Raw genomic sequence first — 14,289 nt, forward strand, 5'->3', positions numbered from 1 at the left:
ATCCATTGTTAAGACTAGAATAAAGTAATGATAATAATAAACCTTTTGTTATTGTGAGTAGGTACCTATTAGAAAATAAATGCTTACATAATTATTATTAATATAATATCTTTTGCATTGGTAATTTAATAAAAATCCTTTTATCATTAAATCCCAGCCCAATGATAAAATATAGATAGGCAAATATTTTTATAAATCAATGATTTGCAAATAGTCACACTTAACTGACCCTTTTAGATCAAAATTGAATAAGTAGAAAGGTTCGTATTCAAATAAAGTTTTGAACTGTTTTGTAAGAATATTATTATTTTTATTTTGTGCCATTTGGTGACCTATAGTTACTTAATATGTATAAAAGTAGCTATCTTAACTTGGACTACGCATTTTTCATAATCTTTAACAATTTTCAATTTTCAAAAAAATATAATTCCTTTTTTTATCTTTAATTATTCTGATAGAAACTTAGAATTTAAATTATTCTGATGATAAAGCGCAGTCCATGTCAAACAATTACTTAGCTATTCGTAAAACACAATATGGTTTATTGTTAAATTTATAATTCAATTGATACCTAATCTATGATAAATTGACCGGAAACGAGCTATTTACAAAAATTACATCAAAATTTATGTTTCCTATCAATATTTCCATATGATGGTTTTTACTTTAATCTATTTTGAGGTTTCTTATTTAATTATCGTATAAAACATTATCTATCGTAGTCGCCCCGCTAGAAATTTGAAAACGTAGTAGCCTGTCGCAACTTGAAACAATCTGTGTACCCAATATAATCTTTTCAATTTATTTCTTGCTTGAGGGAGTGATTCAGTTGCGTCTTTTAAAATGAACCGTCTAATACCTAGCATGTATGAACCAATATAGGAATCCCAGTTGAATTGCCCAGGCCAGTGTGCGAAGGCACTGGAATCGCTGGCAGAATTTGCTTCATTGTGTAAAGCTGTCAATTCCGAGACGTCGAATTGCCATTCATGGTTGGCAAAATATTCGCCAGTTGCCGCTGCCATTTTGAAACGTCGTGCAAGTTTCATCATTCTGTAAAAGTCCATAAAAATAAATTTACCTAGAAAATAATATAAAAAGAGTTGATACCATAAAAGTAATACCAGATAAATACAAATTATATTACATCTTGAGTCTTGACTAATTAAAAAAAAATATTTATTGAATTAAAACTAAGCATATATCGTTTAATATTAGGGAAAGTATTACTTTTATAAACTTACATAGCTTTTCTTCCTTGTGCTCGGAGCAGTAAGTCGTATAGGAAAGCTGGTAAAAAGTGGCAAGATATTTCCCAAAATGTATTTATAAACCGAGACTCCGTGAAAGCAAAGTTTGGATACCACATAACATACCTGAGAAAGAAAACAAAATTAAGAATTAATTTATTAAAAATTAAGAATTAATTACATGAAATTAATTCTTGTTGAATTAGCCTAAAATATTAATTAAAATCAAATGTAACCCTGACTGCAAATATTAATAAAACGGTTCGCATCTCCTATGTGAGGTATGACACTAATGAAATCTTTTGTCTGTGAAAAATGTAATGTCAACAAAAGCGCGCGTAATTTAAAAATATTTTTTTGCCGATTAATTTATAGGTATTAAGAAGGACTTCGTCTGTGATGGCGTTTGCTGGCGCGCGTGCTGTGCTTGTTTGGAGTGTTTTTTTTGTTAAGAGTGGCTGGTTTTTGTGTTAGTTGGTGTTTTTTGGTGGTGTAACTGACTGGGAAGCGCTCTAAAGGGGCGCCGCGCGTATGTCGGCGGGCGCCGGCGCAGACGGAGTCCATACTTGTATAAATTCAATAACTTGAAAATATCACAAACTTGACATTGGCTAATCAGAGTAAAGCCAGATTTAAAGAAAAAAAAAAGGTATTAAAAAAAATTACTTTGTAGGGTTTTCTCTTGCCCATTTGACGCAGAGTTGAGTAAAATGTCCCCATTGTAGGGGATTTATTGATCCAGATGTAACATTGTAGACTGGACAATGGCCTGGCCTGTAAATAAAAACAAAATCATTAACACACCTCGAAATTTAAGCATACAGTATGTACAATCTATCTTACATCCTTTAAATTCAAAATCGACAAGCCTTTTAACTCATCTAGGTACCCAGTAGGACGCGCGCACTTCGACTGTTAGAGAGTAGAGACTAAAGTTTAAAGCCTAGACTAAAGAAGTTCCCTTTCAAGTAGTTTTAACGATCTTCCTGGCACAGTGGTGAGCGTTGTGCTCTTACGTGGAAGGTCATGGCTTCGATTCCCGGCAGCGACAATTAGTAATTTTATGATTTTTGAAATTGTCTCTAGACCAGGGGTCGGCAACTCTTTGATACGGAAGAACCAAAAGTAACAATTTACCTTTTACAGTTTTTAAAGAGTTACTTAAAAATTTCGCTTCAATATTATAGTAAAGCTAGTTTGATAGTTTGTTAAAAGTTAACTACATTAAATACGAAATACTTAATATTTTTTATATAAAATACACTATAACTCTACTTACTTCTTCGACCCTTGTCTCCAAGCAGCTAAGATGCAGCTATTGACGACCATGTCAACGGGTACGAGGTCCACGACGTACCGCTCCCTGCAATACCCGGAACGATAGGTACCGCGGGATATCTCCATTATTATACCTGAAAAATAAATTACAATTGCAATATAACACGGACTTCAGTAGGTAAGAATCGTTAGTATAGGCACAGGTATGGGCCCTATAGGGCTGGGGCGCCAGCCAGGTAACCTCCCAGTGTGCCTGGATGCTGCTGGTCCCTTTTGGATGCGTCCGAGGGGAAGAGCAGTGTTCGGGCCGGTGCGCCCCGGCCGGCGAGTCCCACATACCCTCCCTCAGCTGGCTGGCTGCCTCACGGCTGGCTGGCTAGCTTCCGGGGGGATGCGTTAATGCATTCCCCAGCGTCAACAAAACAAAAAAAGGCCTATAGGGCTTCGTTGTCAGTTTAACTACCAGAAATTGTATTTCAAAAATTCATGCAGTACAACTAGGAAAGTCTGTTAAATATGATGCTATCTGGGATTCATTCATTCTCTAGACAAGCGGATTCTACTGAGAAGAGCCTGCAAGAAATTCAGCACAGTTAAGAAGGTAGGCAATATTTTCAAATCATAAAAAGTTCCACAATGAAAAATTTATACACTATCTGATAGGCAACTGAAGCTCAGTTGATTCCACGCAACTTTATCATTAAGCTGCTAAGTGTCATTGGTAAAGATTTCTTATAGAGATAAGGAATTCATCGATAATCTTGACTTAACAAATGTGTTTTTACACTGTTTAATTTGTGTAGGTAATGGCAATTAATCTAAAAAAATATCTTTATAGAAACCATAATATAATTAAAATAAAAGCGAATCCTTTCAGAATTGCTCAAAATTATTATGAACAAACCTGTCACTCCGTAAACATTATCGATCCATCCTGGAAATGGCTCTTGGAAGGCGGCCGTTACTGAAAAAAAACCAAATTTTCTAAAATACGATGAAAAACTGTTTTGATACTATAAAATGTTCCGTTTGACGTCCGAAGTCCATTATGAAGACTTCGGACGTCTTAGAAAACATCATCTAGCGTACTATACCTACTTATATTATATTTATGTACTACAACTACCGCGGGAAAGTGCACGTGTTTGAAGTTGAAAAATCGATACACACTCGTATGAATATTTTAGAACGACAACGTTACAGACTTATATTATACTAGCTGATGCCCGCAGCTTCGCCCGCGTGGATTGGTCAGATCCCCTGCAGCATCAGGATTGAGGAGTTGGACTCCAAATTTTTTATGAAACAATGTCGCAAAGTTGCTCTATCGATTAAAAAAGAAATGACGCAAATCGGTTCAGAAATCTCGGAGATTTCGGTGTACATAGGTAGAAAAACACAACTCCCTTTTTGAAAGTCGGTTAAAAAAGTAGCCTATGTTACTCCCTGGTCAATTCTCTACTTGTCTGTAAAAATCCCGTCAAAATCGGTTCAGCCGTTCCCAAGATTACCCTTTTCAAACAGACAGACAGACAGACAGACAGACAAAAAATTTTAAAAACGTGTGATTCAGTTATAGTATCGTTCAAATAACCATATGACCTTAATATGCGGTAGTTATTTCGAAATTACAGACAGACACTCCAATTTTATTTATTAGTATAGAAGTATAGATTAAAGGTACGTGTAGGTACCTATACAGGTGGTGAAAACTTTTCTGATGCTTTAAAAACCAACTTTTATTTATGAAAGTATAAAGTAAGAGTAAGTAAGTATATATAGAGTAGTTAGTGATACATTATTTATTCTGTTTAAGGTGTAACATAGATCTAGTTTATCAGCTAAGCTTGTTATTCCTTGTGTATCATCATCAGCATCAATCTAACACTGGCTCTCTCTTCTATTGAACACGTCACCATTCCGCGTGACTCTACTCCGCACTGCTGCAGTGGAAGTACAGCCTTATACCTAGGTTGTTTACTTACCTATGGAAGGTCTAATGATGCAGACAGGTAGCTCTGTGTGGCTGTATACGATGGACTCGGCAAGGGATTTCGTCAATGTGTATGGATTTGGATGTTCTCCCTGTAAAATCATAAAAAACAACATAATAATTAAAAAGGACTAGGTACCTACGTGGTGAACTGTCTACAACGACTTGTCATAAAATAAAATCGTTCCTAACTTTACTATTTAGAAAAAAGATTGTGGTGGTAGGTTCCTACTAAAGTGTTTAAAAATGGTTAGGAACATCGAACACGCACTTCGGCACTTTGCCGGAAGGGAGATAACTAGCCACCATGCCAAAGACGAATTTGTCCCAGCCAGGAATCGAACCCGGGACCTCCGCTTATTCTCACCACCACACCGTTCCCACCACCGAGAGAGGAAAACTAGTTGAAGTAGGTAAAAGAATGTAGAGTAAAAAAGGAAATGCGATTTCAGATTTTTTTTCGAACCGCTTAGCTAAGTACCTGTAGCATGAAATTACAAAAGAAAAATGCTAAAACTGTTTTCATGGCCTTGCGATCGATTTGTCTAGCTTTATAGACTTTTCTGCCCTTTCAGTAACTAAAACATTGATTCATGTCCAGAGCATTCCACTGTTCGTAAAAAAATTACGTTGTTGCGTTGTTTAGAATTAATATGAAATGAATACCTTCCTGATAACACAAAGTAACATGGTATACCTACCTACTCGTAGTAATGGAGTAAAGTTGCAGACACATGACCGTGTTGTGGTGTGTTGCAACAACGCATTCTGAGGCAACGATCAAGCAATCGGAGCGCGCTCGCACGCGTATACGTGCGCGAAAAAATCGGTCAAGTGCGAGTCGGATTCGGATTCCGTAACATCGCACAAGAAATACATTTTGAATTTGTCATTATGCGATGTTATAGCGGCAACAGAAATACATAATAAGTTTTCAGTGACAACTCTCTACCTATTACAGTTCACGAGATACAACCCGCTGACAGACAGACGTACGGATGGACGGACAGCGGAGGCCTAGGAATAGAGTTCCGTTGGCATCCTTTGGGTACGGAACACTAAAAGCGAGCTTATACGCGCAAAAGAACGCTAATCTGAAACCTTTCTAAGAATTCTGAGTACGTAATAAGTACATACCATTAAAGACTCAGCTATGATATCCACAGTTTCCGCCGGCAACATCTTGGCACATTTGATGATGCACTCCGGATCATACGGGGGAGGGTAGACTCTTTCTTCTATGTAACTTCTTGGAGCGTTACTGTACGCTGTTGATACGTGGACCAGTGCCTAAAACATATTATTTGCGTAGAATTCATTCTAGTTAAAAGATTGATATTCACCCATTTTGATTTTCAATTGTTGAATTTGTAAGATAATAATAATTGATGTAATGGTGATAATTATTTGTTCTAAACTTAAAACTAAAGAAAAACCATGATACCCTGGTGATTACGATTTGAGGATTCAGACCCGGGCCCGTACTTGTAACTTTTTTGAGTTATGTGGATTTTAAGCAATGTCACTTGCTTTAAAATGTGTTTCAATTTGTGATTGCAGTTACAACAGGAACTGTTAACGGTCCAATATACACTAAACATGCTCACGTATTGCCCTTGTTTAATGTATTAAACAGATATATTTTGAGAAACAAAAAATAGTGTAGCAAGTTTAAAAGGTGATCTTCTTTGAGAGACTTTTGAATTTGACGAAAATAACATATTTTTATCCAGAGAAAAAATGTGAAGCATTGCTTAAATCACGAAAAATCAACCAAAACGCCTTGTGAAGTTGCCGTAAATATGATTGGTCATCATTTTAGCATTAGAAGTTTGAATGAAGTAACTTTTCCTGAACACACCTAAGCACGAAAATTATAATTTCTTACTTTAAGTAACGGCATATCACCAGCCAACTTCAAGAGTGTTGCAGTCCCTTGAACGTTTAAGGTAGTTGCAGCATGAAGAGGTTCCGTGAATTTCACTGTAGCCGCCGAATGGAAAATTGTGTTGCACTTTTTCAGCAGCAACTGTTGTTCAACGCTGACGCCAAGGTTAGGAGCTGAGACGTCGCCAGTGATGGGGTATAACTTGCTCAAGCGTTCTGGCCACCTCGCTCTGATGCGGTCGAAAACCTGAAGAATAAGTTGCATTACTTGGGTGCTTTGTTCATTGTTTCATGTTCACTGATTCATTGATTAGTTACGTTTTGAATTGTTAAGTGTTTCCTTCATTTAAACATTTTCAATGATTCGGGCATATTGTTAGCATCTGAGTAAAATATTTAAAAGACAGAACAATTATTTTGGTAATAACATTTGCATAATCTGTCTTTAAATAAAACACCTATGCCACTACACATTTATTTATGTACCTGTTTAGTACTTACATCACGTAATCACCATACAAAATCTATCAGAATGAGTAAAATAAAACAAAATGCGTAAATGCTTGAAAATAGCATTTTTAAACTTACGTGGTTGAGCTGATATTTTCACGAACATTTTTTAATGCTCATCCTGTAATTTATTTATCAAAGAATTTCTTAGTTATGTGATACTTACTAATATACAGAGTCACTCTCAGAACGAGCAATGGAGAGAGCTATGCTTCGAGTTTCTTTAAGTGATCAAATCAAAATAATAGAGGAACCAGAGTAACTGACAACTCAAGGAGTTTTTTTTTTCTTTATTTATTTAGGGACTTTTGATTCAACGAGTTGCGAAGCTGAAGTGGAAATAGGAGATATTATTTGAGTGCCAAGGAGTTGTAATGGTGACCTCGCCCGTAAACCCAGCATTCGTAAATCATCCACTAGATGGACAAACGACGTCAAACAACCGCAGGCAGCCGCTGGATGCAGGCGGCGTCTATCGCTTGACTTTGGCTAATACTTTATTAAGGCGCAAACACATAACAGCTGTTGTGGTGTGTCGTGACGGCATGGAGTCAATCGAACTCATACATTTTATATGAAGACGTGCACCAATAGTCTCGAAGCATTCTGACACGCTGACCTCAAAGCACGATCCGATTGGTCTATCATTGCGCCACATAGCGTTGAAACATATCAAATAAAAAAACGCCATTTATATTCCAATAGGTAGTTTACACTTAACAGAGCATTACTTACGTGCAACACATTACAACACCTTAATGTGTCTACAGCTTTAGCTTCACCGAATTTTATGTAAATTGACGAAATAAAACATTTGAATATACAGACCTTTTGAACCACTTAAAAATTAACCTACCTGATTCTTCAAGAGTTCCTTATACCTCTGATCCACACTAAGTCCGCGTTTGGGCCGCATGAGGACATAGATGGTGTCTATCCCGGGACAACTCCTCAGCAGCTTCTCCAGTAAAGCCTTCCCGACGAAGCCGGTTCCGCCAGTGACGAGGATGACAGAGTTATGGAAATAATCAGCTATGCGCTCATCGGGGTATGCCTGGTTGAAATGTTCATGCCCGATTTCATTGTAATTTGGCGTTAGCAGATCATTGCCGTTGAGGCACTCCATATTTTTTCTGAAACAATAGCCAAGTTAGTATTTGACCTTAATTAATTGCCACCTGTTCAGGTTTCCTTAAAATTTTCCGGATTTTTATAGTTGCCATATCTTTTTTGTTTAACAAGCGTGTTCTAACATTGATAAACTCATTCGGGTGCCTAATAATTTTAACGCTCTTTCATCTTACAAGCTCCAGATACTTTATTGTTTGAAATCCAGCGTAAGTAAAGTATGTTTTATCCAGTAGCGTAGAAATGTTATTTGAAATTCGAACGTGACGACGACTCATCTACTATGGTGTAGATACTCGTACCTAGCTAACTTTTTACATTGAATTATTCTACTTGTTATTTATTCATTTTAAGTATTACTTGAAATTACTCGCTTCGCTCGTGGTTCAATAACAACTAGGTTTCTAATAACATAGGTATATATATGAAACCCGATGAGAGCTTTTAAAATAATATAATTTGAACCGTTGATCTAAAAATATAAATATACGCATACTCACCTGGGAGAAGTGGAGATTAAAACATATTAATAAATATTTTTGAGTACTTACAAGTTTTCTATGTTTTCACACATTTTTTTTTGTTTTTTAAGGCGCAATGACTTCTTCCACAATATTACGGACCTGTAACAAAGATAAATTTGCTGCTAAAGGCTGTGTGCGATTTCCAAAATTATTATTAAAATGTAACCAATATTTACTCGTTTGAAACACCCAATCTTATAATTTTTACCTGTTTGATTGTTTTCTGGACTAATATATTATTCCAAATGGCAAGACCATTCAGTAATCTGATTTCAGGCTTCTTTTTATCCCGAGAAAACAAGAGGATCTCACGGGAATTTTAAATACACGTGGACAAGAGCTATTAAGTACCTAGTATATAAAGTAGGCAAAAAGCATGCACCACGCAAAGGATTTGGATTATGAAATTTTAAAGAAACCGAGTTGCGAGAAAAACTTTCTTAAGTGACCTTTGCTTTTGAGAATAATATTGTTTGTAATCAAGTTTGGTGAAGCGAGTATTTTGGAAATTCATATTTCATAAAAATAATCAGTGGTTCAAATTATAAAGATAACGTGCCGACGTGTAGAGGTTACCTATGTTTAATACTTGTATCTAGTACTTTGAACACACATTTCATAGTGTGTAGACTACAGTTGGCGCCAGGAAAAAATAATCTGGCATTTAACCTGCGCAGTGGGTGATTTATGGATCTATTTGGTGATACAGTGCGCGCAAAACAAGCAGTGAAGTCTGAAGTTGCAACATAGTAGTTGACACAGGTAGATACCTATAAGAATTAAAAAGGTACATAAGCCCCGCTGAGATCTGTTTAAATCGACTTAAAAAAAGGAAGTTCGACTGTATGTTTTTTATTGTATGTTTGTTACACGATTACTCCGCCAAATATGAACCGATTATGATGATTTTTTTTTGTTTGGTAGGTCATACTTCCGAGGTGGTCCCATTTAAGTTTGGTGAAGATCTGATGCATATCTTCGGATATAGAGACCAGAGCTTCTCAATGGATAAGAGTAAATTGCTCGCGATTTGTGTAAACAGTGAATTTTTAACCAGGTGTAGCATATTTTAATACAGTAGGGCAACTGAAAATTGTGATTTAAAAAACAACATAAGATTAAATAAAAACCACAAACACTAAAAAGTAAAAAATACATTTCCGACTATATTATGTATACAAGAGCTAATGTCACGTCTATCAATTTTTCGAACTATATGCTCCAGACATCGATGTATATGGATTAGCCTTTCCCATACAATTCCGTCCGCAAAAATACGCTTGAATCTTATGTCATCGTCATTGACAAAGTCAAGAGACTTTTGCAAATTCTCTTGACTTTTTGAGCGCGTTTTTTATCTTCGAAGGGCCCATCCATATACATCGATGGCTCCAGATGACCATTGTCTGCACTTCGTTCGCAAGTTCGCAATCCATTGAGCTATGCCGGCTTAGCTATGCCATCACACTTCACACTAATTACACTATCACTCTAATATTATAAAGGCGAAAGTTTGTGTGTGTGTGTGTGTGTTTGTTACTCCTTCACGCAAAAACTACTGGACAGATTTGGCTGGGAATGGAGATAGATAATATCCAGGATTAGCATATACTACATATAACATAGGCTACTTTTTATCCCGGAAAATCAAAGAGTTCCCATGGGATTTCGAAAAACTGAAATCCACGCGGACGAAGTCGCTGGCATCATCTGGTCCATCTTAAAGCTAAACAATTAAAATTCATAAGAACATGATAGTATTGACTCTCTTATATAATGTTATGGAATTTCACAATAATATCCGGTTAAGAATCACCTTGACTCAGAAATATAGTTTCATTTGAAAGTAGGTAGGCATTCAGAGTGATAGAAATTAATATGTTGTTTACGTAATTGTACATAATATCAAGTTTTATCAAGATGGAACAGAATTTGCATGAATGAAATATTTCGTACTAGAGGATGCCCGCGACTTCGTTCGCGTGGATGTTGGTTTTTGAAGATCCCGTGGGAACTGTTTGGTTTTCCGGGATAAAAAGTTGTCTATGTCAATAATAAGGACGCAAGCTACATCGGCACCAAACATACAAATCGGTTGAGCGGATGGGTCTTTAGGAATCCCGTGGGAACTCTTTTTTGAATATGTATAAAAAAATATATTTAAATACTGGGAATCATGAAATTAAAATTAATTAGTACTACTTTGTGAGTTAGGCTCATAGATATGAGTTAAGCTACTTTTTAGACCTTATACTTAGGTATCCCACAAAACGGGAATTTTGAGATACTTTTTTTTTGTTTAAATACAAATAGTAGGTAAGTAAAGTATTTTTTTTATCGTAACTTATCAAGTTTTATAGCTATAAACGAAAGCACAAGGAAATTCTTTGATTTTCCGGGATAAAAAGTAGCCTATATTTGTCTCCAGGATGCAAACTATCCCTGTACTTAATAAGTAGGAAAATGATGCCCGCGACTTATTCATGTAGATTTGGTTTTTTTTTAATTTTGTGGGAATTTATGATTTCGGGGACAAAAAGTAACCTGTGCCATTCCCGTCAAAATCGGTAAACTTGATAGGCTGTGAATCGCTAGCGAACAGACATACGGACAGACATGACAAAGAGACGGACAGACAAACAGAAACATTTTTACATTTATAATATTATTACGGATTGTGAGATCAATATCTATGTCAATCGATTGACAATTTGCAAGCAACGTTGACACAAGTTGGTAACTGGAAGGGTGACCAACTTTGGACTTCCAAAGTCGTCCATGCCTCGAATTACTGTCGAAGTAAGAATCGTAATTCGAAATCTTGTTCCCTAACGGCCAAATTAAAATCAATCTATCTGTAATCTGTCGATAAGTTACTTAGCAATGTTGTTATTCGTAAATTTTTTTTGACAAATAACAGCTGTTGCTTCTTCTATCTTTAACTTTATCTATCTTTAACTTATCGACAAGTTAAAGATAGATTGAGCATTAATTTTGGCCGTTAGTCGAAGGATCATTGAACCCACTGCATTATTATTGCAAGAAAACTCTTAAGTACCTACTAATATATTATAGGATTCATGGGAAGGAGTCACGACCTTCAACAATGAGGGATACGACGCAAAGAGATCCTATAAATGTGTGTGTTTGTTTATTGTTTTGTTGGTTTAACATTCACGCCTCAATGGATTCAAGTGATTTTGGTCGATGATGACAACGACTGCTCTATCAACACACATCCCAAACAACTGAACGGATCAGGCTGAAATTTGGCATGCAGATAGCTATTACTACATAGATATCCGCTAAGAAAGGATTTTTTTGAAAATTCAACCCCTAAATTGGTAATATAGGGGTTTGAAATTTGTGTAGTCCACGCGAGGGTGAGCTAGTCTTTTAATAAAATCGGATTGATCTGTAGACCACATCACATCTCCGCTCCGATTTAGTGGACATAATATACTCTAAGCGAGATACGAAGTAGGTATTTCGCCGATGGTCTTCTTAATTAAAATACTTAAGTATTAATGTTAGATTACTATTGGAACAGATAATACAAGTGTAAATTAAAAATTTATAACACCCCCGACAAGTGAAGGTTACAGTGACTAGAAAGAGCTGGTAACTTTCAAACGGCTGAACCGATTTTCTTGGATTATAGCTAAGAACACTTTCGATCAAGCCACCTTTCAAACAAAAAAAACTAAATTAAAATCGGTTCATTAGTTTAGGCGCTACGGTGCCACAGACAGATACACAGATCAAACTTATAGCACCCCTCTTTTTGGGTCGGGGGTTAAAAATAACGCCACCTCTGGTACCTACTTTGCAAAAATGCAGTGTTGTATTGGTTTAAAGTATTTAATTGAAAGTTAATTAGCAATAGGTAAGGTACACAAAGTTTATGATAATTGTTTCTTTAACGCTTGCGTGTATTACATCGACTGTAAAGTAACAACAAGAGTAGATATAAAATTAATGTTGTATATTTATGTTATTATCCAATGCATTGGGAACTAATGAAAGAGTAAATATCTAACCACATTAAGGTAGCAGGTAGATACTTCCTATTAAGAGGGGTCTCTCCGTCACTCGCTTCATACAAACGTAGTTCCCATTTCATTTGAATATTAAGCAACCAAAGTCCATGAAATTTTGCAGACATATTCTAGAAACTAATATCTGTGTCTGTGGTGTTTTAGATTTTTCTAAAAATATGTAGTTTTAAAATTACAGGGGCTCAAAGATTTATATGAAAATTTTTAAGACCGCGTAACTTTGAAACCGAATATTTTAACAGAAATCTGGAAAACCACAGACACAGATATTAGTTTCTAGAATATGTCTGCAAAATTTCATGGACTTTGGTTGCTTAATGTTCAAATGAAATTGGAACTACGATTGTATGAAGCGAGTGACGGAGGAGCCCTGTTAATGATAGCTCAAACAGAAGCAAAGTTACAAGAACTCTTGCGCAACTCTACACAGAGACTTCTTAAAGCGTCATTCAGTTTTGTTAACCCGCCCCTTGAACAGGATTTAAATATTAAAAAAGATACCTTAAATATCTACTTACATAAAACATGCTTAAAAGTTAATGAACTGTTTTTTTTGAGAAATCCGTTGCTATAAAAACGGGATGGGTCCATTAACGATACCTCAACAAGTAGAGACCTCACTGATAAATATCTACCTATCTAATTAAACCTTCTTGCGATCTCAGAAATAATTTATTTGAAAAAATCGTATGTAAGTATATGGTTACTGATAGGTTGAAAAGTTCAGGAATTCTTGGTAAACCAAATTCAACGTTGCTATTTTTAGGGTTCCGTACCTCATTAGGAAAAACGGAACCCCTATAAGGATCACTTTGTTGTCTGTCTGTCTGACTGTCCGTCCGTCGTGTCTGAAGAAAACCTATAGGTTAAAAACCTAGAGTACTTCCCGTTGACCTAGAATCGTGAAGTTTGGCAGGTAGGTAGGTCTTATAGCACAAGTTAAAGGAATAAATCTGAAAACCGTTGTAGTTACATCAAAAAAAAAATTGAAATGTGTTTCAATTTTCAAAGTAAGATAACTATACCAAGTGGGGTATCATATAAAAGGGCTTTACCAGTACATTCTAAAACATATTTTTATTTATTTTTATGCACAATAGTTTTTAATTTATCGTGCAAAATGTCGGAAAAAAATACCCGAGTACGGAACCCTTGGTGAGCTAGTCTGACTCGCACTTGGCCGGTTTTTTATGTATAGGAGGTCTAGGATCTAGGTCTTGTGTTCGCCATATTCATATTCCACATCCATAGTAACATAACATGTGTCTGTCTGTCTGTCTGTTACCTGTTCACGGCTCAACCGCTAATCCGATCGATCGTTAAGTACGTTTGACACATAAATAGCTTGTATCCGGGGTAGAAGACTTTTATCCGGAGAAATTAAACAATTTTCACGAGTTTAAAAAACACGCGGACGAAGTTGCGGGCATCACCTAGTTAATTAATTGTTACACACTTTTCACCATCAGCCAAAATCCATTGCAATTTTCACTACGAAAAAAACTCACCGCTAATATTGGGAAACACTGTTCGCCTTAGAAAAAAAACTTAAAAAAACTGTATTATATCATTGTTTTTACACTGCTGGCTTTACCGTCTTGGACCGTCGTTCGGCTTTCACTAGAGGCAAGTGTTCACGTAACGGCTGTGCAAGACTTTAA

General features: G+C 36.1%; 1 protein-coding gene across 1 annotated transcript; it reads right to left on the reverse strand.

Annotated features, from left to right (window-relative positions):
* Positions 1–492: 492 nt before the first annotated feature.
* Positions 493–14,289, reverse strand: LOC123870916 (putative fatty acyl-CoA reductase CG5065). The gene is made up of 11 exons (XM_045914413.1): positions 14,137–14,289; positions 8,598–8,669; positions 7,775–8,051; positions 6,410–6,655; positions 5,659–5,811; positions 4,514–4,613; positions 3,433–3,492; positions 2,530–2,662; positions 1,917–2,024; positions 1,245–1,376; positions 493–1,053 (listed from the first exon to the last, which is right to left on the reverse strand). The coding sequence occupies exons 2-11, from the start codon at positions 8,618–8,620 to the stop codon at positions 714–716; spliced, it is 1,572 nt and encodes a 523-aa protein (XP_045770369.1). The 5' UTR covers positions 8,621–8,669; positions 14,137–14,289; the 3' UTR covers positions 493–713.

The sequence above is a fragment of the Maniola jurtina genome, chromosome 13, assembly GCF_905333055.1.
Source record: "Maniola jurtina chromosome 13, ilManJurt1.1, whole genome shotgun sequence".
NCBI lineage: Eukaryota > Metazoa > Arthropoda > Insecta > Lepidoptera > Nymphalidae > Maniola > Maniola jurtina.

Bases quoted from the DNA above. Each gene is read 5' to 3' on its own strand.
- LOC123870916 (XM_045914413.1), bottom strand. From the start codon at position 8,620: ATGTGTGAAAACATAGAAAACTT. The intron at 2,025-2,529 runs GTAAGTAGAGTT...TTTTATTTACAG, and splicing joins TGGAGACAAGGGTCGAAGAA to GCCAGGCCATTGTCCAGTCT. The intron at 1,377-1,916 runs GTAATTTTTTTT...TTTCTTTCTCAG, and splicing joins GCAAGAGAAAACCCTACAAA to GTATGTTATGTGGTATCCAA.